The following is a 23,782-nucleotide window of genomic DNA, read 5'->3' on the forward strand; positions in this document are numbered from 1 at the left end:
CTGCATAAGAGGCTTTGGTGCTGTGAGTTTGCACAAACAGGTATGTACAACTTAAGCGTCCTGATTTTAGAGGGACAGTCCGGGTATGGCTAAAAACCTGACCAGGACAAAACCCCCGGACCAGACATCAAACTGCATTTTAGAGCTTGTAGCGTCCGGTCCGGGGGGTGTCCTGTCCGGGGGGGCTGCCTGTGACACCTGTCACCAGGTAGAGAAGAAGGGGGTAGAATAAAGTCTCCCTGGATGGTCTGGGCATGTAGCAAAAACCGGACGGTCCGGACCACACGGGGAGGCTGTAATGTCCCCTCCCCCATGTCCCTGATGATAGCTATTACAGGGACCCCCCCTCCCCAAACAGAACACCCCCGGACCCTACAAGTTCCGGACTGCAGATTTTGATGTCCTGTCCGGCAGTCCGGAGTGTAGTCCGGGTCCGGTTTTTACATAGTCCCGGGACAGTCCTGCTGTTCTGCCCTCTGATCATTTGTATTTGTTTATGCAGGGTTTTTAGATATTCACCTGCCACTGCATATAACAACAAAATGGTGTTTATTCATAAACAAACCTACTGCATGTATAGCCACACTGTATTATTATATTCATGCTTGCCTACCTGACCCTCCCCATGAGGGAGAAAATGCTTTGTTCCTGGGCTTCCCTGGTAATGTATGATTGGCAGCACCTGTGGAGAACTAGTAAATGATAAGAACGGTGCGTGTCACCACAGGTGATGGCAATCATACATTACCAGGGAAGCCTCAGGCTGGTTTCACACACTCTGGCTCCTGCCGGACGGTGAAATCCCGCACGGCCAGGGAGCCGTGCCGCACACATTAGTTGTGAATGGACACTATTGTGTCCATTCACACGAGACGGCCACGGCCCGGCCGCACGGCTGCAGCCGGATCCCGCCACTGGAAGGGACGGCTGCCAGGCTTTGGCCATCCCCTCCATGATAAACTACTGTGTGCGGCACGGCTCCCTGGCCGTGCGGGATTTCACCGTCCGGCAGGAGCCGGAGTGTGTGAAACCGGCCTCATGGAGAGGGTCAGGTAGGCAAGTATGATTATATTTGTTATTGGACTGTCCTTTGTCCCAGGGCCAACTGCAACTTAAAACAAAAATACTGACACGTGGCTGTTAATCGGTTGCAAAATTACTTTATTTGCAGGGCATGCTTGCTGATATGTAGCTGTAGTTCCTGAGTAGATTTACTAAAGCGTCTCTAGGTAGTTGGTGTGCTTTAGAAAACGTCCAAATGAACGACACATGTGCCGCTAGCAGGTTGGCCGCTAGATGGCAGCAAACATACGTTTAAAACGTCACATGTCCAGACAGCGTAAGTCGAGCTAAGATAGTGTTTGACAGCACACTTATGACTTTGCAATCTATCCCCGATTTAGCCGCGGCAGTGCCGGCGTGTGTAAGCTGTGTGACCCCGGTAGCAGGAGCGGCATGTTGGCTACTGTGTGCAGGACACTGAGAGCGGCCCCCGGGCCAATACGAGCTCCGGGACGGCGACAGCTACCGACGTACAAACGTTTCGGCAGCTGTGCAGCAGCGGGTGTGAGCCCAACGTGCAGCGTGAGTAGCTACATAACGACATTCGCGTATTATATCATACTGCTCGGGCCGGGCACTAGTGGCTCAGGCGTCCAAGTGGCTGAGGTGCCGGCTAAAAGCAGCCAGCTCAACGTGTTACACCCCGGCGGCGGCCTGAATACTGTAATGAATGTATTAGCAATGGGCCTTTGTAATATGCAACAGCCATGGCTGGACACTGCCTTCCCTACAGCCTCGCATATGACATTGGCAGAGGCGTTTCTGGGCACTGTAAAGGCCCCCATACACTATGCGATTTTGGGACGATTTCATCCGATTTCGGCACTTTGTGCCGATAATCGGGTGAAATCGGCCCAAAATTGCAGGTGTGTGATATCCGATCCGATGCTCGGTCCCGGATCAGGGAGGTCGGATGGTCAGTACATACGATCAGGTCCGACCTCCCTGTATGCATATGCCTGCCCACCTGACAGGCATATGCATGCAGACACCGGGGGAGCAGTGGGACGGGCAGCGGGTCCTTGAGTGCTAAGCTGGTGGCGCCGGGGAGTGCTGAACTGGCCGGGCGGTGATGATCATAGATATCAGCACAGCAGCGCTGCGGGACGGGACGCGCAGTGGCGGGTATTACATTTTAAAATTCCTGTCAAATGACTAGCCGTTCTCTGATTGGCTGAGCTCTCAGCCAGCCAATCAGAGAACGGCCAGTCATTTGACAGGTATTTTAAAATCTAATACCCACCACTGCGCGTCCCGCAGCGCTGCTGTGCTGATATCTATGATCATCACCGGCCAGGTCAGCACTCCCCGGCACTGCCAGCTTAGCACTCAGGGACCCACCGCCCACCCCACTGCTCCCCCTGATAAGAGCACCGCCGCCCCCTGACCCTCACCGCCCGCCCCCTGCGCCCCGACGTGATAAATCGCAAGCGATTTATCCCATGTCAAATTTGGCTCATCAAGTGCCAAATTGTGTGTGAGCCTCACGTGGAGCTCCAGGGCGGCTCACAGGAGAATTGGGTCCGACTTGTCCTAAGGACAAGTCGGCCTAAGGTATGGGGGCCTTAAGGAGCAAAGTCCCGATATCATGGATCACTGCTTCCCTCCTCCCCGCCACCTCTCAAATCTATCCGTGAATGATAAACAGCCTCAGTAGTGCTCAGTAGTTCCGCAGCCACTCCGAGCCCAACACCTGGGACAGGCTCATTTTGGCCACGCAGCGGGTGATGTTTCAATGTATGCACATCATGCAATGCAATCTTGGGCACTATCTTTATGCTCAGAACATATTACAAATGCAATGCTTACTGTATGACCACCTTTTGTGTGTCTTTTGGTCAGAGGGGCCCATTTAAGAAGGATTGTATATACAGTGTGATCTGAAATATTAACGCCCAGGATCACTTTGTAATATGCAATCCTATCGCTGGGGTTTACTTTCCTGCACATCAGTGCACAGGGGCCCCGAAAGATGCCTGTCCCTGCCATGTGCTCAGCCAAGTGCCAAGGGGACTGTGCACAGAGCAGGAGGGATTGCAGTAGATGTCGGGGAACCCTGCTTCGGTCCCTCCGTCTTAAATTTGGGAGATACTACAAATTTGCAGCTAACCCCTGAATTAGCCACAAATATTAATAGCTATATGTATCAAGCTTCAAAATGACTCCTCCCTTTCCTTCAAACCACACATTCAGGATCTTACAAACCTGCCGCTCATCTCAAAAATATTTCCAGGATGAGACCCTTTCTCACCCAGGATGCCACAAAGACCCTTATCCACTATCTGGTCCTCTCCAGACTGGACTACTATAATCTCCTATGTGACATCTGTGACAAATGCATCTCTCCTCTTCAATCTTTCCTCATCTTTCTCACCAAACACACCACTTCCACCTCCCTCCTTCTACAAGCCCTTTACTGGCTTCCATTCTTTTAGAACATAACAAAACTGTTGTACAATTATATCCTCCACAGAGACCTCCATTCTCTGCATAACATCTATTCTAAAGCAGGGCTCAGTAAATCCCAGGGGGCCAGGTTGCCATAGCCACTGGATTCTGCTTCCTGGCGATCAGATTTTGAAAGGAGGGAGGCAGCAAATCCTGCTCTGTGGCCAGGCAGAGTGGTGCGCTTGCGGTATTGGCAACAGCCGACAGAGCGGTTGAACGATCCACCCGGCTGTATTCGAGCAGGTCCGCAGCTATTTCTAAACTCGAGGCAGGACAATCGGAGCTCACTGTTCGGTAGCCAATGAGAATCGGCAGTGGTAGGTGTCGGACTGTGAGCTCCGATTGGCCCGCAACCTGCCTTCAGTTTTTGAAATAGCCACTGACCTGCTATTTACAGCCAGGTTGGTTGTCCACTGCTCTTCCCAGTTGTTTCTGTTGCCGCACATATTAACAAGGGGGAGGGAAGAGGAGGTGGTGTAATCCTCTGTGGCAATGAGCATGCAAACCCTGGCATCAAGCAAGAAACCCATAGCAACGAGCATGTAGGTAAGAGGCACTTGTGTGTCTGGCTCCTACACTTTCATCCTAGCTTCTTTATTACAAATAAAAAGTGTCAAGCTCTGTGCTAAAGAATATGCAGTGTTTATGTACATGGCCATTGCAGCCCAATAAGTACTATTTCTTCTTTCTCAATCAGTATGGACAGCTGCATGGATTGTTTTCTGTTCAGAAAGCAATGTCAGAATACAGTTTATTTAAGCTCTGCCATTATTGGTATTTGGTTAGTTATCATCTTCAGATTATATTCATTTTACAGGCTTGTTCATGCATAATAGCAACTCTTAGTAAAGCTACGTTAACACCCTGGATAATATTTCAGCAAGATTATCCCTGACCGGAGCATTGGAAGCTGCTCTTTGCAACCATTTCTCTCTCAACCCTGGAAGAAAAACATCTGTTATTAATCCTCCTGCACCCGTTGACCACCAAACAAAGCTAATATTCTGATTCTGTATGAGAGATTCCTTTCTAAACGAAAATTTCATCAGGATACAAGCCATAAGTGAAAGGGGTGCTCACCTTATACCCCCAGGTACAGTGCTTCCTGACGTCATCCCTGTGCGTCCCGGGGCCGCCTGACCATCGGCGTCGCCTATCCACCGCGTCAGTGGTGACGTCATGACGTCTTCGCGCTTCAGCCGTGGTCACCTGACCGATCTCGGGACCATGATACGGGGCGGGAATGAACTGTTACCATGGAGACAATAATAAACAAATAAACCAAAGTGCAACAGTTAATACAGAATACATAAAATACATTACAATTAATGGCAATTACTATCTAAATAGATGTTTATACAGAATACACAACATATGGCTAAAAATACGTCCATAATGCTAATATTATGCTCGTAAAATAGTTGCCAGGACAGAAATTTATCAAAGCTTAATGGACGGACAATACATATATATGGCCTAAATTCAAGAGAACCAGCAACATATGGATCGCCCATCCAAATGCAGGATCTAATCAGGTACTTTAACTAAATAATGATGGAGATAGCGATACGGCGTATACTAAACTATTATAGGGACATACTATTATAACTACAAGGTAGCATGATATGACCCTAGAAAAAACATGATAAGGGTACCATCTCGTTTAGGCCTTTAGGATGGATTACATTAAGGCAGTGAATCCACCTTGATTCACAACGTAGTAAAGCTGCACCTCTATCGCCACCCCGAATGGATGGTTTGATGTGGTCGATCATACGACTTTATGTATTCTGTATTTAATTGTTGCAATTGCACTTTGGTTTATTTGTTTATTATTGTCTCCATGGTAACATTTCATTCCCGCCCCGTATCATGGTCCCGAGATCTGTCAGGTGACCACGGCTGAAGCGTGATGACGTCACCACTGACGCGGTGATGCGGCGGATAGGCGACGCCGATGGTCAGGCGGCCCCGGGACGCACAGGGATGACGTCAGGAAGCACTGTACCTGGGGGTATAAGGTGAGCACCTCTTTCACTTATGGCTTGTATCCTGATGAAATTTTCGTTTAGAAAATGAAACGTTGATAACCAACACCGTCTCTGTGCTTCTATTATTGACCTGAGTGACACCTACAGTTGGTATTGTATTAGTTCCCTTGTCCTGGCTACCTAGGGATTGGTGGGCACCGGGTCCAAGTTTTGACTTATTTGAATAGTGCCGGCTATATGCTTCTATCTATCTATAATATATATATATATATATATATATATATATATATATCTCTATCAATAAAATTATAGGTGCGCTGACACTTTTTCTGTCCTTATAGAAACACTTTAAAAGTGATCCTTATCCACACTCAGTCCAATGGGTTAACTTGTTTAGGGCAGCAGCTCCCCTCTGGTGAACCCGATTCCCACGGGATCTTCAGAACATTTCCATCTAAAACAAATCGAGCGGGCGCTTCATAGTGTAATACCGTTTATTTAAAACAGGTGCACAATGCTAACAGCAAATCTCCTATTAGGAAGGTAGAACCCGTACCGAGGTGTTCCTCTGGTGTGGGCTGGCTACCACAAGATATATATCAAATGACCACTGGCACAAACTGCAGGCACTTGTAGCTCACTCACGGGACCTCTCACTGCTCCAGGAGCACGATGTCAATTCCGGAACCCAGCGCCTCAGCGTCTTTGAGCAAAAGCAGCCACACAGCACGATCTCCAGCGGCACTCAATGCGTCACACAGGCCACGCCCCTGTGGGCTCCAGTACATCGGAAAAACAAAAAGAACTTTAAAAATCCGATTACTGGAGCACACACGTAACATCAAGAATAAAGTCATGAACCATAGTATACCACGGCATTTCGCTGAGTGTCATAATAGCGATGCCTCTCTGCTGAAGTTTAAAGCAATAGAACACATCCTGATTGACAAGAGGGGAGCTGACAGGGAAATTAGGTTGTCAAGGAGAGAGACATATTGGATTATAACTCTTGACACTATTATGCCACATGGTTTGAATGAAAATTACGAAATAACACCGTTCATTCAATAAACAGCTTGAAAAATCACCGTCACACTAGAGAGCTTTAAGCTACTAAAAAACAACCTTGCCTGTGTCTCTGTTATCTTGAAGCATTGGTGTTACTTGAACATTGTAATGTTTAGCCGCATATAACTGAGTCTTGTATAGTAGCTGTCTCTTGAATTTACTTGTGAAAAAAAAAAAAAAATTATCTTTTGTAACTTATCAAAGAAATGGTATTTCCATAAAACTATTGCTCATGTATAAGGAATTAGCAAAGCCGCTTTGAGTTGTGGCATACATTGACTGTCCCTTGAACTCAACTTGCTTGTGTGATTTTTCACGATTTTTTATGATTTTTCACGATTTTTTGTGATACATCAAAATAATGGTGTCTCATCAAATTAGCTCGCTGCCTCTATAAGGAATGATCAATGTTGATTTTATATGTACAGATGTAATGTTGATGTTTTATATATGTGTAATATCGCTTTAAAATATCTGTAAAGTGATTCTTGAGCTCTCACAGTGGGATGCGGTCATTTGGTCTACTGCATTATGGTAGAAAGTCATTAGGTCGAATCCATTAGGTCGACATGCTAAAAGGTCGACATGACTCTAGGTCGACATGGGAAAAGGTCGACATGATTCTAGTTCGAAAGGTCATTAGTTCGACAGGTCATTAGTTCGACAAGGTCATTAGTTCGACATTGTCTATGTCGACATTCACAAGGTCGACATGGAGTTTTTCACTGTTTTTTGAGCCAACATGTGCCGACAGGCGGTATTTCATGCCCTACCATCCACTAGGGCGTGGTGGGAGAATAAAATAGTGTGCCGAGCGTAGCGAGGCACCGTGCCCGACGCATAGCGAGCGCAGCGAGCGCAGCGAGCGATGCGAGGGGATGCAGTGCACTTTAAACTGTGTCCATGTCGACTGTGTTGACATTCAGGTAAAAAAACAGTGAAAAACCCCATGTCGACCTTGTGAATGTCGACATAGACAATGTCGAACTAATGACCTTGTCGAACTAATGACCTTGTCGAACTAATGACCTTGTCGAACTAATGACCTGTCGAACTAATGACCTTTCGACCTAGAATCATGTCGACCTTTTCCCATGTCGACCTAGAATCATGTCGACCTTTTAGCATGTCGACCTAATGGATTCGACCTAATGACTTTCTACCATAATGCAATAGACCAAATGATCCCAACCCCTCACAGTATGGGCTGTAAAATTCAGCTATTTAGCTTGCAAGACATCTAATCTGCCTGTTTATAGGAATAATGACATAGTATCTTGTGGCAGAGAATTAACATTGTCATTTTGATATATGTGACTTTTAAATATGAAATTCTAGCACAAGTTTAGTCCTCTTATGTTACATACCGGCTTAGTTTTATGCCCGTGTATTTTGTTAAATACACGTTTTATATCCTCTTAAGACACGCATAGTTTATGATAATTTGTGCTAAATTTTGTTTGATATAGTCACTAAAATGTGACTTTTTTAATAATAAAAAGTGAGTTTTATCATTTTAGAACACAGCAACTAATGATTGGTTACTATTATTTTGTTTGAAGGTTGAAGGTGCCCCACCTGTGAGAGGTTGGGAAGTGCTAATGAACACCTGATATGTAAATTTGATCTGAGCTAGGTTAGCTTAAAAGAATGGTGCAGTGTCACACAGGCCACCCCACTGACGAAGTCCTATGACGAAACGCTTAGGGGCATGGCCTGTGTGACGCATTGAGTGACGCTGGAGATCGTGCTGTGTGGCTGCTTTTGCTCAAAGACGCTGAGGCGCTGGGTTCCGGAATTGACATCGTGCTCCTGGAGCAGTGAGAGGTCCCGTGAGTGAGCTACAAGTGCCTGCAGTTTGTGCCAGTGGTCATTTGATATATATCTTGTGGTAGCCAGCCCACACCAGAGGAACACCTTGGTACGGGTTCTACCTTCCTAATAGGAGATTTGCTGTTAGCATTGTCCACCTGTTTTAAATAAACGGTATTAAGCTATGAAGCGCCCCCTCTATTTGTTATATATATATATATATATATATATAATTTTTTTTTTTTTTTACTCTTGGCACCTAAATTAACCTGTAGGTTTTAAAGTAAGCTCATCCACCCTGCAACCTCCGTTTAATTTTAGTTGCCTTGGACAGAAGGCATGTTATTATTACTATTTTTAATAACGCAAGTCATAGACCGAGATTCCTGGAACATCGGTAGGTCCCCAGTGGAGTCTTCAATTAAGACCAGCCCTGCTGCAACCTGGAAGCTTCCTCTGTCGGCTTTATCGGCTTCATTACTGTAACAAGCTTATAGAGGCTAAAAGTTTTTCTCACTAGGTAGTCCATACTACTGGATGTGGCAAGCCTAGCCATTGGTTTCACTTATATCTCAGATTAGGGCTGGTGCTAGGGTGTTCGTTTCCCACCTGCAAACAATTAATTTGTGCCTTTCTCTAAATAACAAAGTGACAGCGCCCACCATAAGAAAGGGGAGTGGTCTCACAAGGAAGGGGTGTGACCACAGAATAGTACCCCTATTTCAAATTAAATCACTCGCATTACACCTCACATGTGTCCACTCTGTCTCAGAGTTTGGAAAATCCATATCTGGCTAAGTGAACGGCACCGTTCATATCTCCAGGTTTCATCTCTCTTGTTTCTTGGCCTCTTCCAAGCGGATTCGGAAGTCATTTTCAGCTTTGTTTTTTAGATTACAGAATTCAGTCCTGTTGATTTAATTTCAGCAGCATTGGCTTTTCTTCCAAAAGTCACACCCTCTTTATAGGGTATTGTGGTCGTTCTTCATTCACTGGTTTGTCTGCCGGTGGCATCGTGAGTTCCTCTCACACAGACTCTATTTCAGCGCTTACATTCAGTGGATCTACTGTTTGTAATTTATGACTATTGCCTGAACTCGTAGAGTCTAGAGTTTTGTCTTCCAAACACCTTTTATCGTATTCAGGGCTGACAAAGTGGTTCTCTATAATGTTCCTATGTTCTAGCCAAAACTTATTTCAGCCTTTCACTTAGACCAGGAACTTCTTTCCAGTTCTTCCTCTATTGGAGATTTCCCAAACCAAAATATTATGTATATTTTTAGCCAAGCTCTGCAGCTTTTCTTGTACAATATTTTCTATGTTCACTGTACAGATTCTCTGCTGTTTTATAATGCACAAAGGCAGTTTTATTTAGCTACGCAGGCCATTACGTGTTTCTTCACTCAAGTCTATTCTAGTTGTGAGTGACAGACACCACACCGAAAGTCAGCATATTCAGCTAGAGTGGTGGCTATCTCCAGTGTGTCCAGGGGGATCAGCAGTACCAGCTACCTGGTTCTCTGTCCACACGTTTTCACCTCTGGCAGCACCCAGTTTGGGCATTTTTATTTCTCTGTCAGACAGCCTGAATGTTCCCTCCCCTGGGGGCAGCTATTGAATGTCCCATAGTCTAGTGTTCTCCAGCTTCAAAGAAAAGGATTCAATGATAAGTGACCAAATATTCTCTTTTCTGAATGGCTAAGAGTAGACCATGCTTGGAAACTTAGAAATTTGCTGCTGCAATGTTCAGCTGGACACTTTCCCAAAATTGTTGGTAGATTACACATGCCAATTGTCCTACACACTTTTATGGCATTCAAGGGAAAAATTGGCAATGTGTTGGTTGTCTGATAGCAGTTCGTGGACCATTCCTGGAATTGCATTCCAATACAATAACTGTCCTTAGGCAGTGAAAACAATGCGGATCTTGATTTTTTTTTTTTTTGTGGCTAGGGATTTATGTTCAAAACTGGCAACTGAATTCTTCACTGTCACATTGTGGTGGCAATTGGAGCATAGCCTAAAACTGAAAGTTTTGTTTATGGGACTGCGTTGGCTATCTAAATGGCTATGGTTTCTACAGAAGAATTTTTTAGGGTTTTAAACTTCTAGATGGGGCCTTTAAATTTGGAGCGCTATACCTAAAATCTGTTAAAATGCACTAATGGTGCCCATACAGGGTACAATTATTGTATGCAATTTGGACTAGATCACATCGCATTGCAAAACATGTGCGACGCAATCTAGTCCAAATTGCATACAATGATTGTACAGTGTATGGGCACACAGAGAGTTTTCCCAAGTCTACCAATGCAGGCTTTAAGGATATAAATGCATGAGTTCAGATGGTTTAATCAAATTGACTGATACCCCTTTCACATCGCACTTGTTAAACGGTATATTGCCGTTTTTTCCCCCCTTTCAAAACATTTAAGGCTGCAGTGGGTAAGTGCCAGAGTTGATTTCCCAGTTAAAGATAACCGGTATTTCAAAATGTTTAAAAAGCAGAGTCCTACATGTTTCAGAGCCATTTTTTATGCAGTGAGAATGGCTCTGAAACGGTATTTAGTAAAAAACAACAGACTACAGACCTGTGATAGGCTGTCCCCTGCATTCTGCCTTGAAACGTGTTCAGGGGATTACACGGGTTGACTGATGTGAATGGTACTTAAATGGGGATGCAGTTAAGATCCCGGCGGTCGGGATCCCGGCGTTCAGAATCCCGACGCCGGAATCCCGACCGCCGAAATGCCGACACTTTCTCCCTCCTGGGGTGTCCACGACACCCCTGGAGGGAGAATAAAATAGCGTGCCGAGCGTAGCGAGGCACCGGGCCCGCTGCGTGGCGAGCGCAGCGAGCCCGCAAGGGGGGGCGATCCACGTCCCCCCCCCCTTGTCGGCATTTCGGCTGTCGGGATTCCGGCGTCGGGATTCTGAACGCCGGGATCCCGACCGCCGGGATTCAATACTGAATCCCTTAAATGTATTTAAAACTGTAATCTACTGCAATGTGAAGGCTCAGACCCGTTTTAAATACAGTTTCAATATACCGTTTTTTAAAACGTTTTGGCAGTGTGAAAGCGGTATGAGGTACTAATTTATGTTACCTGTGTTCAAGCTTGCATGTCCTTGAATTCTGGACTGAAAGGGCAGAGTTTGGGTAACTGCACTAATGTATATCTATCCACCTAGATGTTGATGATGATGAATTTATAAGAGAGCTGTAATTGAAATGCAAGAAGAGGGGTGTGAGAACAGGAGGGAAGAGGACCCTGCTCCAAGGAGCTAACAGTCTATAGGAAGGGGGAGACAGACAGGAGACATGGAGGTGCAGGAATTGAGCATGGAATGGATGGTCAGGATATAAGGAGGTAGGTAGGGAGAGTGGCAGCAGTACTAGGTAGTGCCACTCATGAAAGGTACCAGGTGAGGCAGCCATATTGAGTGCACTATGTAGGATTACCCTGGGTAGAATAGGTAATTCCTAGAATGGATTACAGAACATCAGATGGTTGCAGCATCCTAAATCTTACAGTAGGGTCCTAACAGTCAGGCTTATGTATTTCCATCCCTTCTACAAGCATATTGGGTGAGGCTGCCATGGTGGGTTTCACTGGGAGATATGCAGGGGCGGATCAAGGAGAAAATGACAGTGGGGGCACCATGATAGGAGAGGGTTTGGGAGGGGAGGTGTTAGTGGTGCCAGTATACATGCTAAGAGAGAGAGAGGGCAGAAAATAGGCCCTGGCGTTTAAAGTACACAGGCCCATCTTGGCAACAAAAGTGAAGCCCACGCTTCGGGCTCGATGGCTCGCTGAGCTTGCCACGCTTTATAAAATCAACTCCACACCGACGTGGATAGTGGGGGTATGAACAGGTCGGGAGGACGCGTACCGCATCTGCTCGCCACGCTTCGGGCTGACTTGGATAGTGGGGGTGTGCAAGGATGGAATAGCATGCAAATCAACCACTAAATTGCATCCGATTTTTGCATGCGATTTGCGGCCGATTACGCGGGCGCCGCGATAATACACAAGTACCGAAACTGTTAATAAATAAATATTTAATTTTACCTTTCTGTCTGTTTTTTTTCTCTTTTAGAATAAATTTTTTTCAAATCTACTAGTAAAAACCATCCAGCGGAGCATTCCAGTATATATTAGCAGAACAACAGAAACTTTGACCAGTGCAAGGTAAGGAACTATTTACATTGACCTTTTCTAGATGGAAAATATCGTTTTTATTATATCTATTTATATAAAATTGTATATTTTGAAAGAATTTAACAATTAAAAAACTGTCTAAAGTTGCTCTTTCTTTCAGGGGAAAGTAGCAGCTGTCATAACAGGCTTCTAATTTCTATGTAAACATACAATCTGTAAATACCAAATCCAACAGCATTACTTGCTGCAATCCCACTGAGTAATATCGGGGTAAACATTAAAATCCTTTGAGAAGATACGACTAATACACTAGTGATCCCTCCATGATCATAGCAGGGCAGGGCTCCAGGGGAAAAGGGATCACTTTGAATGTGGGCAGGCCCGTCTGGTGACGTCTCTTTTTGGGGGTGTGCTTCCCCCCCCCCCCCCCCAAGTGCTTCAGAGAGCGGCGCCGGGGACAGATTGTCCCAGCTATTTTAGCAGGGCACTGCAAAATGGGCAGTGTGCATTTTGCCCTTTAAAAATCGTGCAGGGCACAGCGCGCCCTTCTAAAACAGCCTACACTGAATGCTACATACACTGAAGTACTAAAAAGTCATGGTATAGTAATACATACAGGTAATGGTAGGTGGTGCCATTGTACTGTGCCATCTTGGAAATTGTCAGACTTGCATCGATTTGTAAGTGAGTCATTATGAACACCAACTCGGCTGCTCAGAGGAAAGCAGTGTGTCTGTTATTGTAGTTTATTTATTAACAGTTTCTTATATAGCGCACACATATTCTGCAGCGCTTTACAGTACAATATTTGAACTTTTACATCATTCCCTGCCCCAGTGGAGCTTACAGTCTATATTCCCTACCACATATCTACACACACACACACAGACATTCTAGGGTTAAATTTTTTTGGAACAGTGTATGGTAATGGGTACCTGATGGGTGGAAAATTCTATTTCCAGTACTTGGAAACTCAAGTATGTTCAATTCTAATTACTGTCAGTTTATTCAAAGCGACATTTAGTTCATCTAAACCAGGGATGGGGAACCTTTGGCACTCCAGCTGTTGTTGAACTACACATCACAGAATGCTTTGCTAAAGTTTTAGTATGGCCAAATAGCAAAACTGTAACAGTGCATGCTGGGATGTGTATTTCAGCAACAGCTGGAGGGCCAAAGGTTCCCCATCCCTGATCTAAACTATACTGCTAAGTTCCTGTATATTTTCCTTATTTATAGTACTCTAGATGAAACCACCTATGAGAGATTGGCAGCAGATACATTGTATTCCCTTGCTGAGTTCTTTGAGGATCTGGCTGATCAACCATTCACACCACCTGATTATGATGTCTCATTTGGGGTATGTATGGAAATAGAGCAGTTGTGCTAAATTTCTCAGAGAGGTGACCTGGACGATTGGTGGGCAGGCCAATGATATACCAACAACCTCTTATGATATATAAAATTGTAATGTAATGATCGCATAGTGCATTTGCATCCCCTCTGTCTCTGTGCATAACACTTTATTCTCAGCAGATGGCACCTTTCATTACTGAGGGTGTGCAATTTAGAGCCATTTCCCCTACTGTGCTAATTACTCATCCAGTTTTTGCTGTCCAAAATGTCTGAAAACTGAATAAGCCAGAAACCAATCACATAAATGTAGAATATTGCAGATTTTAAAGCTTCTAATTCCACATTTGATTTTAAATATATATATATTTTTTTATACTTATCATACCTATCATTTTACATTTTTTTTTCTCATAATAAATATCTTTATGTAATACCACAATTCACCACCAGGTTCTGCTGTGGGCTTTTATACAAGTTGTTATGAATCTATCTTATGATAAAACTAGGATATAAATTAATGTTTGTAAATATTCTTTTTGAAGATGTTTAGGGGGTATGCAATTACCAGAGAATAAATATCTGGGGTTTTTTTCCTGATGTTTTTGTTTTATTGGGCTATTTTATTAGGTCCCTTTTTTAAAATATTATCCATTTTCTCACTGAACCTGAATGTTTTCATGAAAAGCAGAAAAAACTGGGCTGTTGTAGGGGAATGATTTTACATGACTGATGCAGGAGAAACATAATCACAATCCCCAATAAGACGTGGCTCGCACTGGCATATTGGGGATAATTGAATAGTCCTCCGGCAAAGCAGTTACCAGGGATCAGTGATTGCTGGTAATTGCATACTGCCCATAGGCTTTTACTATACTATTTAAAGCAGAAGAAAATGTATTTCATTTGACAAATCTTTTAAATATTGAATTAGTCAATTCATTTTCCGTGATAAAAGGAAACATTAACGTATAGATTTACACTTTTTGATACAATTTTAGAAAAACATGTTCTGTATATAATCCAACAGGTATTCACCTAGGGAACTCTGAGGCGTTTTATGTTATTATGTTAGAACTGGCATCTACAAACAGTTGAATATTATATTATTCCAGTCCCCTCACATGCAGTGTGTGCAGTCACAGAGACTTATTATGAAACAAAGGGGGAAAACTGTTTCTTTGTTACATGAACTCTGAAGTTCCTCCTGTACAGGCAGTATGGCATCCTTCCAGCAGAAATGATCACAGTAAATGTGCCATTTCTAAAGTAGTGCATATGTGGATGCTGTGTTTTTTTTTTTTTTTTTAATACAAAGTTGTTTTTTGGTTGGAAGAAAGGTGATAGAGACAGTGAAGAAATAAATACACATCCTGGCACACATTGAAGAACAAGCTTCAGCACTGTACTATATGTATGTATACATTGGACAGCATGGACAGTGTAATTTATATATTTATTTATCTACAGTTTGTTATATAGCGCAGCAAATTCCGTTGGGCATTACAATAGGAAACAGTGATAAAACAAACTGGGTAGTAACAAACCGACATAGAGGTAGGAGGGCCCTGCGTGCATGCTTACAATCAGGTTAGCGTTACAGCCTCACAGCGCTGAGGTCATGGGTTACATTCACCAAGGCCCTACCTGTGTGGAGTTTGTATGTTCGGTACTTGTTTCCTAGCTCGGCGCCCGTCGGGTCCCATCGCATACCTTAACTTAAGGTATGCGATGGGACCCAACCGACCTGATTTTCGGGGTTTAAAGACTTTTTTAACTCACTTTCAAAATCGGTCGCATCGCATGCCATTATAATAGCATGCGATGCGACGACACGATTTTTACATTGGACCCAATGTTAAATGCCCCCAGACCCGATTTTTAATTGTAAACCCACCCTCATGGTTAATTGTGTGAAATGCCCCCCATTGTTAACGCAGCGCCACGATCAACGTCAACCCGAAGCGTGGCAAGCGCAGCGAGCCCGCGGGGGGAGCGTTGACCGTCCTCAGCCCTTTTCATCCCCCCACTATCCACGTCGGCTTGGAGTTGATTTTATATAGTGTGGTGAGCCACCTAGCCCGAAGCGTGGTGAGCGGACGCGTAATACGTCTGAAGTAATGCACGTCCCCCCGTGGGGCTCGCCACGCTTCTGGCTCGGTGGCTCGCTGCGCTCGCCACACTATATAGAATCAACTCCACGCCGATATGGATAGTGGGGGTATGAAAAGGTCGTAGGACGCGTACCGCCGCCCCTCGCAGGCTCACTGCGCTCGCCACGCTTCGGGTTGACGTTGATCGTGGCGTTAACAATGGGGGGACATTTCACATAGTAATTACCCATCAGGGTGGGTATACAATGAAAAATGGGGTCTCAGGGACCATTTAACATTAGTTCCAATGCAAAAATCGGGTCCATCGCATGCAATGCGATCGACCCGATTTCATACAATTAAAATCGGTGGCGCCCTGCTAGGAAACAAGTACCGTATATTCTCCCCATGCATGCATGGGTTTCCTCCGGGTACTCCAGTTTTCTCCCACATTTCAAAAATATTCTGTTAGGCTAATTGACTCCCAATAAAAACTAAACCTAGAATGTCTGTGTGTGCGTGTACATATGGTAGGGAATGTAGATTGTAAGCTCCACTGGGGCAGGGACTGATGTTAATGTAAAGCGCTACGGAATATGTGTGCGCTATATAAATTACTGGTAATAAATTTATATGAGGAAAGAGTATGTGGTGGAGCTGATGCATTCCTAATTTTACAGTAATATGGCAGCATATCCTTTTCTGTGTCCAGAGCCTTTAATAGAAGAATGTATTCAAGGTAACAGAAGCAGGTGACAAATCATGATCCAGTAAGTAAAACAAAAGGCACCTGTGAGAGACCAGACCTCCAGCCCAATGAACATTGGAAGCCAAACCATCTTCTCCCAATCCTGTTAGTCTGTGCTCAGAATTCCAGCCATTATAAGCACACCTTACCTACATATTGCCCAAATGACCCAATTGTACAGCCCTATCATCCTTCCACACTGTTCAAATGCAGACCTGCACCTTTTTAGTAAATAAAAATATATATACAGACACTGTATACAGTGGCATAACTATGAAGGGTGGAGAGGGTGCAACTGCTATGGGGCCCGGCAGTCCCAATGTCCTGTGGGGCCCGGAGGCCCCAATGTCCAGCAGGCTATCCCCTGCACTCTTTTTATTCTGTTACACTGGCAGTGGCTGGCCTGCTGCTGCCCCGTGCCCTCTTTCATCTGTGCGTTTAAAGTGACTGCAGCACCGGGAAGTGGACTAGTGAGGGACCCGGCATGGAGAACAGAAGCAGGAGACACCACACCGGTTTGCGGGAGACCTGTTGCAGTGACCAGGAGCAGGGAACACCGCGTCGGTGAGTGAGGGACCTGGCGCGGTGTGCAAGAGCAGGTGAGTCTGCGCCGCCGATATGAGACCACAGCGCTTCGGCGAGAAAGAGACCCAGCAGGGTGAGGGAGCAGGAAGCACCGCTCCAGCAAGTGAAATACCCGGTGCCCTGAGCAGGAGACATCGGATGGTGAATGGGTGAGATTATATGGATCCTGAATCCTTGCCACTGCCAGAGGTACACACGGGGAAGAGGTATTAGGAGCCACATAGTGATTGTCTTTCAATTCAAACCATGCTCTGTCATCTCCCCTCACCTCTCATCCGCTACCACCCCTGGCTCCGTCTGCTCCTCTACATCTGCTCCCACTCTCTCCCTTTACTCCAGCTCCTACTTACCTTCTACTTCAGCCCACTCTCCCACTCTACTTCAGTACTTTCTTGCCCTCTACCCCCCCCCCGCGCGCGCTCGTGTCCTCTACTGCCCCCCACACACACACACTCGCTACACCCCCCCCCCCCACGAATGGGCATTATAGTGACAAGGGGGTCCCATTCAAAATATTGCACAGAGTATTAGTTATGCCCCTGACTATATACTGTTTCAGGATTGCATTATACAACTGCATTGCTTTAGTGCAGTGGTAGCCAACCCTAGCCCTCGAGAGCTACCAACAGTTCACATTTTCCAGACAACCTAGCTGCTGCACTCATTAATCACTGGCACATTTTAAAAGATCCACAGATGGAGCTAATTAGCTCACTTGTGGTTCTGTGAGGAGACCTGCAAAACATGCACTGTTGGTAGCTCTCGAGGACTAGGGTTGGCTACCCCAGCTTTAGTCTATAGACACATGGGAGCTTTAATTGCACATTTATTTATTTATTAACAGTTTCTTATATAGCGCACACAGATTCCGCAGCGCTTTACAGAGCATAGTTATAATCAAAAACACATAACAAATTACATTACAAGACAGTTTAGGACAAGTACATGGTTAATATGGATAGTTGCATCAGGGGACAGGACACTGAAGCAATCATCAGGGTGGCAGTGGTTTATATATTCTAAGAAAGGCACATGAGGAGAGAGGGCCCTGCTCGTGAGAGCTTACATTCTAAAAGGGGAGGGTTAGACAGACAGGGGTGACACAGAAGGGGAAGAAGTGGGCATAAACAGTAGGTTAGGATGAGAGATGGTCAGGTTTTATGCAGGAGGGTGGGAAGATGACAGCTTAGTCTTTGATATTTTAAGTCTAAAGAAGCGCTGAGTCATCCAAGAGTAGACAGCAGAGAGACAGTTGGAGATATGAGTGAGGATAGAGGGAGAGAGATCAGGAGAGGAGAGGTAGATTTCAGTGTTATCAGCATAGATGTGATAGCGGAAGTCGAGTGAGCACATAAGCTCACCCAGAGAGGATATATAGAGAAAGAGGACACCTACTATCAATGGAAGAGCAGGAGAGGTGAGGTCATTAGAGGTACAGCTGGTCATTTTCAAAACTGACAGTGCAAGTACAAGCTTTAACAGTGATAGTAAAAGTTGTTTGCAGATGTAAAATGCTGATGTTATGGTTGAATTGCCAGATTAAGCAGCCAGGAGTAGTATGTTGTGTGAATGAATTTAACTCACTCAAAGCAGACTTTGGTTTGCTCCGTTGTTGTTTTGTCCCTCAGTTTCACTTCGGTTTAACGCTGGTATAACGCTGTAGTTATGCACATGTGATTTTGGGGATACACACGATTACATAACCATTTTACTTATGGCTAAAACATATAGCTGGTGAAAGAACTAAAAATGCTGCAAAACCAGTTCATAGTTTGTTCAGTATTTGCGGCTTTGGACAACTCACGTAGTCTCTCATGATCTAACCAAGAATCAACACTGAGTGCAGCCAGTATTGTCCCTGTATTTTTCTGTATAAGTGTTTTGTGTCCTAGGACAGGCGCACAGTGTTACGTTAATTACCATTATTATCCTTGGCTGAGCTTATTCATGGCAAAATAGATTTTAAACAGAGAGGACATTGTATTACTAAATTATAACTCCATGCAATGCCTCTGCCTTATTTTCATCATCACTATATTGTGTCCTTCACTGCATGGTATGTAACTATTCATTATTATAGTCCTGTTTTATATATGGAGGGGGAGGGTTGTATACAGTAACTGTGAATATTACTGTATCATGACAGTGACGATTTTAGTTTTTTAGTATATGTAACTGAAAACAGAAAAAAGCATGAAAACTCTGTATTGTATAAACAAGGATATTGCTGTGCTGACTAGTGTACTCTAGTGTTGGATCGGTACTTGTGTAGTTTCATGGCGCCGTGCGTCTGTGTCCAGCTGCGGGGCTGTAAACTCCATGCCAACATGGATAGTTCGTACCCCCACTATCCACGTTGGCATAGACTTGAGTTTAGATAGCGTAGCGAGCCACCGAGCCCCGCAAGGGGACACAGACGCATGGTGCCTTGCTGGCGCCATGAATGTACACAAGTACCTTTGGATCTATCCCCAATAATACTACCTACCAAATGCTGTCAGTCTAGGCCAGAGGAGCTTATTATTATTATTATTATTATTATTCACCTTTATTTATATGGTGCCACACAGGATCCGCAATGCCCAATTACAGAGTATATAAACGAATAGCAAAACAGTGACTTAGAATTGAAATACAATAGACGTCAAGTACAGGGTACATATAAATAGCTGCATCAGCAGAGGACACTGGAAGGTCCATACACACTGGGTGATTTTGTCCAGCATGTATGGACAGTGATGATGGGGAAAATTGCTGGGCTGAAAATCGCTCAGTACATACACACTGAACGATTTTCGCCCTTCTGAGCGATTTTACCCAGGAGTGGATGAATTTCCATAGCAGGACGCCTCCTTGTCGTTCATCTGCTGGTAATACCAGCAGATGAGTCAGCCACCGGTGAGGATGCGGGAACGTGCGTCAGCTCTCACCGCTCATCACTGCCCCGTACACATGGCGCGGCTCCCAAGCTGAAAGCTGCTTAAATGACAAAACTGAGCTGCTCTCAGTGTTTATGGGTTTTTAGTATCAGGGTGGCAGAAAACGGCAGGATTTGGTGCCATCGAAATTGTTTTAGTAAGATAAGGAAAAGCACATGAGGGAAGAGGGTCTTGCTCATTATAGCTTATATTCTAAAGGGGAGGGGCACACAAATGTGTCACATACAGTAGATGGGGTAGACGGTGAGCATGGAAACAGAGTTAAGGTGTGATTTGGCTGGGTTTGGTGAAGAAGTGGGTCTTGAGCCGTTTTGAAGTTTTGTGGAGAGTCTGAAGGAGAAAGGTAGAGAATTCCAGAGGGAAGGAGCAGCATGTGTAAAATCTTAGAGGATGGATTGGGAAGAAGTAATCAGTAGGCAGGAGAGGGGGTGTGAATTATCAGAGCAAAGAGGATGGGCAGGAGTATAAAGGGAGATGAGGGCAGAGATATAAGTGGGAGAGGAGTGAGTGACAGTAAGAAGCCAATTCTTTCACACACAGGGCACCGAAAAGTCTAGTTACGTGTCTGGGTTTTCCTTCTCAGTGCTTGCACGTTTCACAGTTTTGTCCACTGACTGACAGCACACAAATAATAATCTACAAAACAGGATGGACATACAGTACATTCAAAACAATGTACGGGGGAGATTTCTCATATCTTGGAAATAGATCAAATGGAAAAAGATAAAGAGGTTATTCTGATTCACTCGCAAAGCCAAATTCCTTCTGAAATGGATAAAACCATGTGCACTGCAAGTGAGGCAGATGTAATTTGTGCAGAGAGAGTTGGAATTAGTGCGAGTGAACCAGAATAAAGGTCATAGTACCAACCAATCATCTTCTGCCGTTTTACAGGGTGTATATGTCTTTCCAAGATTTGATACATTTCTCTGTTGGTGTCAGTACAAGTGTGCAATTTCTCAAAACGATATATCTTGTTTACATTATTTTTCTGAATACATTATATCATATTGATTATAGTTTGATTATACCATGCAGTGTTGGTTAACACATACTCCCATTCTAATGCATTTTTCTTGTTTCAGAATGGAGTTCTTACAGTGAAATTTGGTGGAGACATTGGATCATATGTGATTAATAAACAGACGCCAAACAGACAGATTTGGCTATCATCACCTGTGAGGTGTGTACAACACGTTCTGTTTGTGCTAGTTCCATTGTCATTAATGTCACGGCCTGCAAATGAAATCTCAGATCAAATGCAAGAATGAATAAAGATACGTTAAACTGAGGAACATAATTGTTTTTTTCATTAAATACTGCATCTGTTTGTCACATGGCTACCTTCCAATTAACAAACTGGAGTTCCAAGAGTTTCCCCCCCACTTCTATATCATATGTGTAGACACTGCATTCATATTTCTTTACTCCTTTCCTTTTTATAGTGGTGTCTCCACACTTATGGACCACCCAGTATAATGGTAATCAGTTTTGCAATCAAGGCTTGTACAATTGGAGCTTGCTGATTGGCTGTCTACACTTAAATATTTCAGGAAGCTATTTTCGCATCAATGCATAGGTACATTTTATATTCTGTGACTTTTTATTTTTTTTTTTTTTTTATGACCTTTGAGTAGACATTAACATTATTTTCAATAGCCACCTGGACACAAACTTTGTTTTAATAGCTACTTGCTCCCCACCTTTGCCTACACCTGTGCAGTACTTTGGTTTAGCAAGTGATGTTCAGGGCAGGGGGCAGCCCAAGGTTTAATCTCCATGGAGTCAGAAATTGAGACCTACTGCTATAAAAAACAAGGTCAAGAATCAGGCAAATGTCTGGGCAGGCCCTTATCCAAATTGAGGTACAGGTACCAGTTAAAGGTCAAATAAATAAAAAAACAGAAACAGCAACAAGAAACTCACTGTGCAATGTGAAGTATCTGTAAGTAGTAAGGAAAACAGCTGCTGCATAATGCAGTTGAGGGCCCCACAAGTGAACCGATAAAAAGGATCACATGATCAGAAAACACCCTACCTGTTTTGCCGAGCATTTTGTGGGAGAAGCAGTATATAATTGGGGTCCATGCGTGTACATGCAGATTTTGTCAGTGAGAAGAATAATTCTGAGACCTTTATTACTTTGATGCCAAGATGGACCATTATGGCTGGGCCTTTGTTTATACAGTTAGGAACACCTTTATCCCCTTTTGACTAAAAATGTGCTAATATGACCTTTTTAAAATTTTGCACTTAAACACAAGCATTAACTAGCAATAGTGGTCGACTTATTGACTGTCGATCCACACCCAATTTACCAATATAGCAGCATTGTTATTATAAAATCTTATTCTATACAAAGATTACCATACATTTGGTGTTTGAGACCCTATTTTCAGTTTTGCCTAAATGCCATTTCTTTTGTGTTTCAGTGGCCCTAAGCGATATGACTGGACAGGAAAGTCGTGGATTTATTCACATGACGGAGTAGCTCTTCATCAGCTTTTGGCACAAGAACTTTCCCTTGCATTAAATAATAAAATAGACCTATCAGGCTTATTGTATTCAGGATAACAGATGTTCTGGGGTGTTTCCTGTACCTTACTTCAACAATTGTGGAGCTTGAAAGAGGTCTTCCGCTATGTCAAATATACAAAAACCCATGGAGTCGCTAAAACTGGAATCTATATTAACTTAGGTATAGAAACAATATTGCAGGCACTGGGACAGTCTTCCGATACAATTGGCCAAATTAAACCCTTCATGCACCAGTTGGATGACCAGGAGAATTAAGTTGACTGGCTTGTAAAGGCTTTGGAGTATTCGCACACATAATTATTTCTTGACTGGCATACTTCACTCTTTGGCCTTGGCAAGCTTGCTGAACCAGTCTGAGTCCACTACACCTGGCGGGCTTCCCTTCACCTCGGTTAATAAATTATTTTACCAGTGACTGACGTTGGTTAAAACAAGAAGGATTACACAGCCATAAGTGGGAAAGGGGAGGTTGTTGCTCAAAGTAGAAACCTCAAAAGAAACCACATTATTACTTTGATACTGACTAGTTTTTATGTCGCTCACTGTTCTCTTTGCAACAGTATTTATTGTGAATTGTGATACTGCAAATAAAAAAATGGAAAGAGCTTTGTAAGAATCCAGTATCTGCTATCGTAGAGTTTGACCGTAAACTTGTCTTTTATCACAATGTTTCCCACATTCAGTTCACAAATATCTCCCCAACAGCTCATATTCTGTGGATTTATGTCTGTGGAAAAAAAAGTGTACAACTAATGTTGACTCAGCCCAAGCAGTGCCTGAGCTGTGTTCCCCTCTGCAGCTTCCGCCCCCAACCTGTGACATCACATTGAGGGGGATTTGGAAAGCTGCCCGAATGCTCAAGCTAAAATACTGATAAATCTGCCTAAGTGTGAAACTGCTTAATGAATCATTTCCAAACAACTTGATAAATTTGCAGGGGGAACCTGAGCTTCTATTTGCATTCATTAAACATAATAGGGTG

General features: G+C 44.0%; 1 protein-coding gene across 1 annotated transcript; it reads left to right on the forward strand.

Moving 5' to 3' along the window:
• The first annotated feature begins 1,336 nt into the window (after positions 1-1,336).
• On the forward strand, positions 1,337-23,406 carry FXN (frataxin). The gene is made up of 5 exons (XM_083186063.1): positions 1,337-1,584; positions 12,483-12,574; positions 13,784-13,904; positions 21,348-21,445; positions 22,695-23,406. The coding sequence occupies exons 1-5, from the start codon at positions 1,456-1,458 to the stop codon at positions 22,834-22,836; spliced, it is 582 nt and encodes a 193-aa protein (XP_083042189.1). The 5' UTR covers positions 1,337-1,455; the 3' UTR covers positions 22,837-23,406.
• Positions 23,407-23,782: the final 376 nt, after the last annotated feature.

The sequence above is a fragment of the Crinia signifera genome, chromosome 1 (genome assembly GCF_055691185.1).
Source record: "Crinia signifera chromosome 1, ASM5569118v1, whole genome shotgun sequence".
NCBI classification, from domain to species: Eukaryota; Metazoa; Chordata; class Amphibia; order Anura; family Myobatrachidae; genus Crinia; species Crinia signifera.

Coding starts and splice junctions, on each gene's coding strand:
- FXN (XM_083186063.1), top strand. CDS start 1,456: ATGTTGGCTACTGTGTGCAGGACACTGAGAGCGGCCCCCGGGCCAATA. Junction 1,585..12,482: donor GTGTGAGCCCAACGTGCAGC/GTGAGTAGCTAC, acceptor TTTCTCTTTTAG/AATAAATTTTTTTCAAATCT. Junction 13,905..21,347: donor ATTATGATGTCTCATTTGGG/GTATGTATGGAA, acceptor TTCTTGTTTCAG/AATGGAGTTCTTACAGTGAA.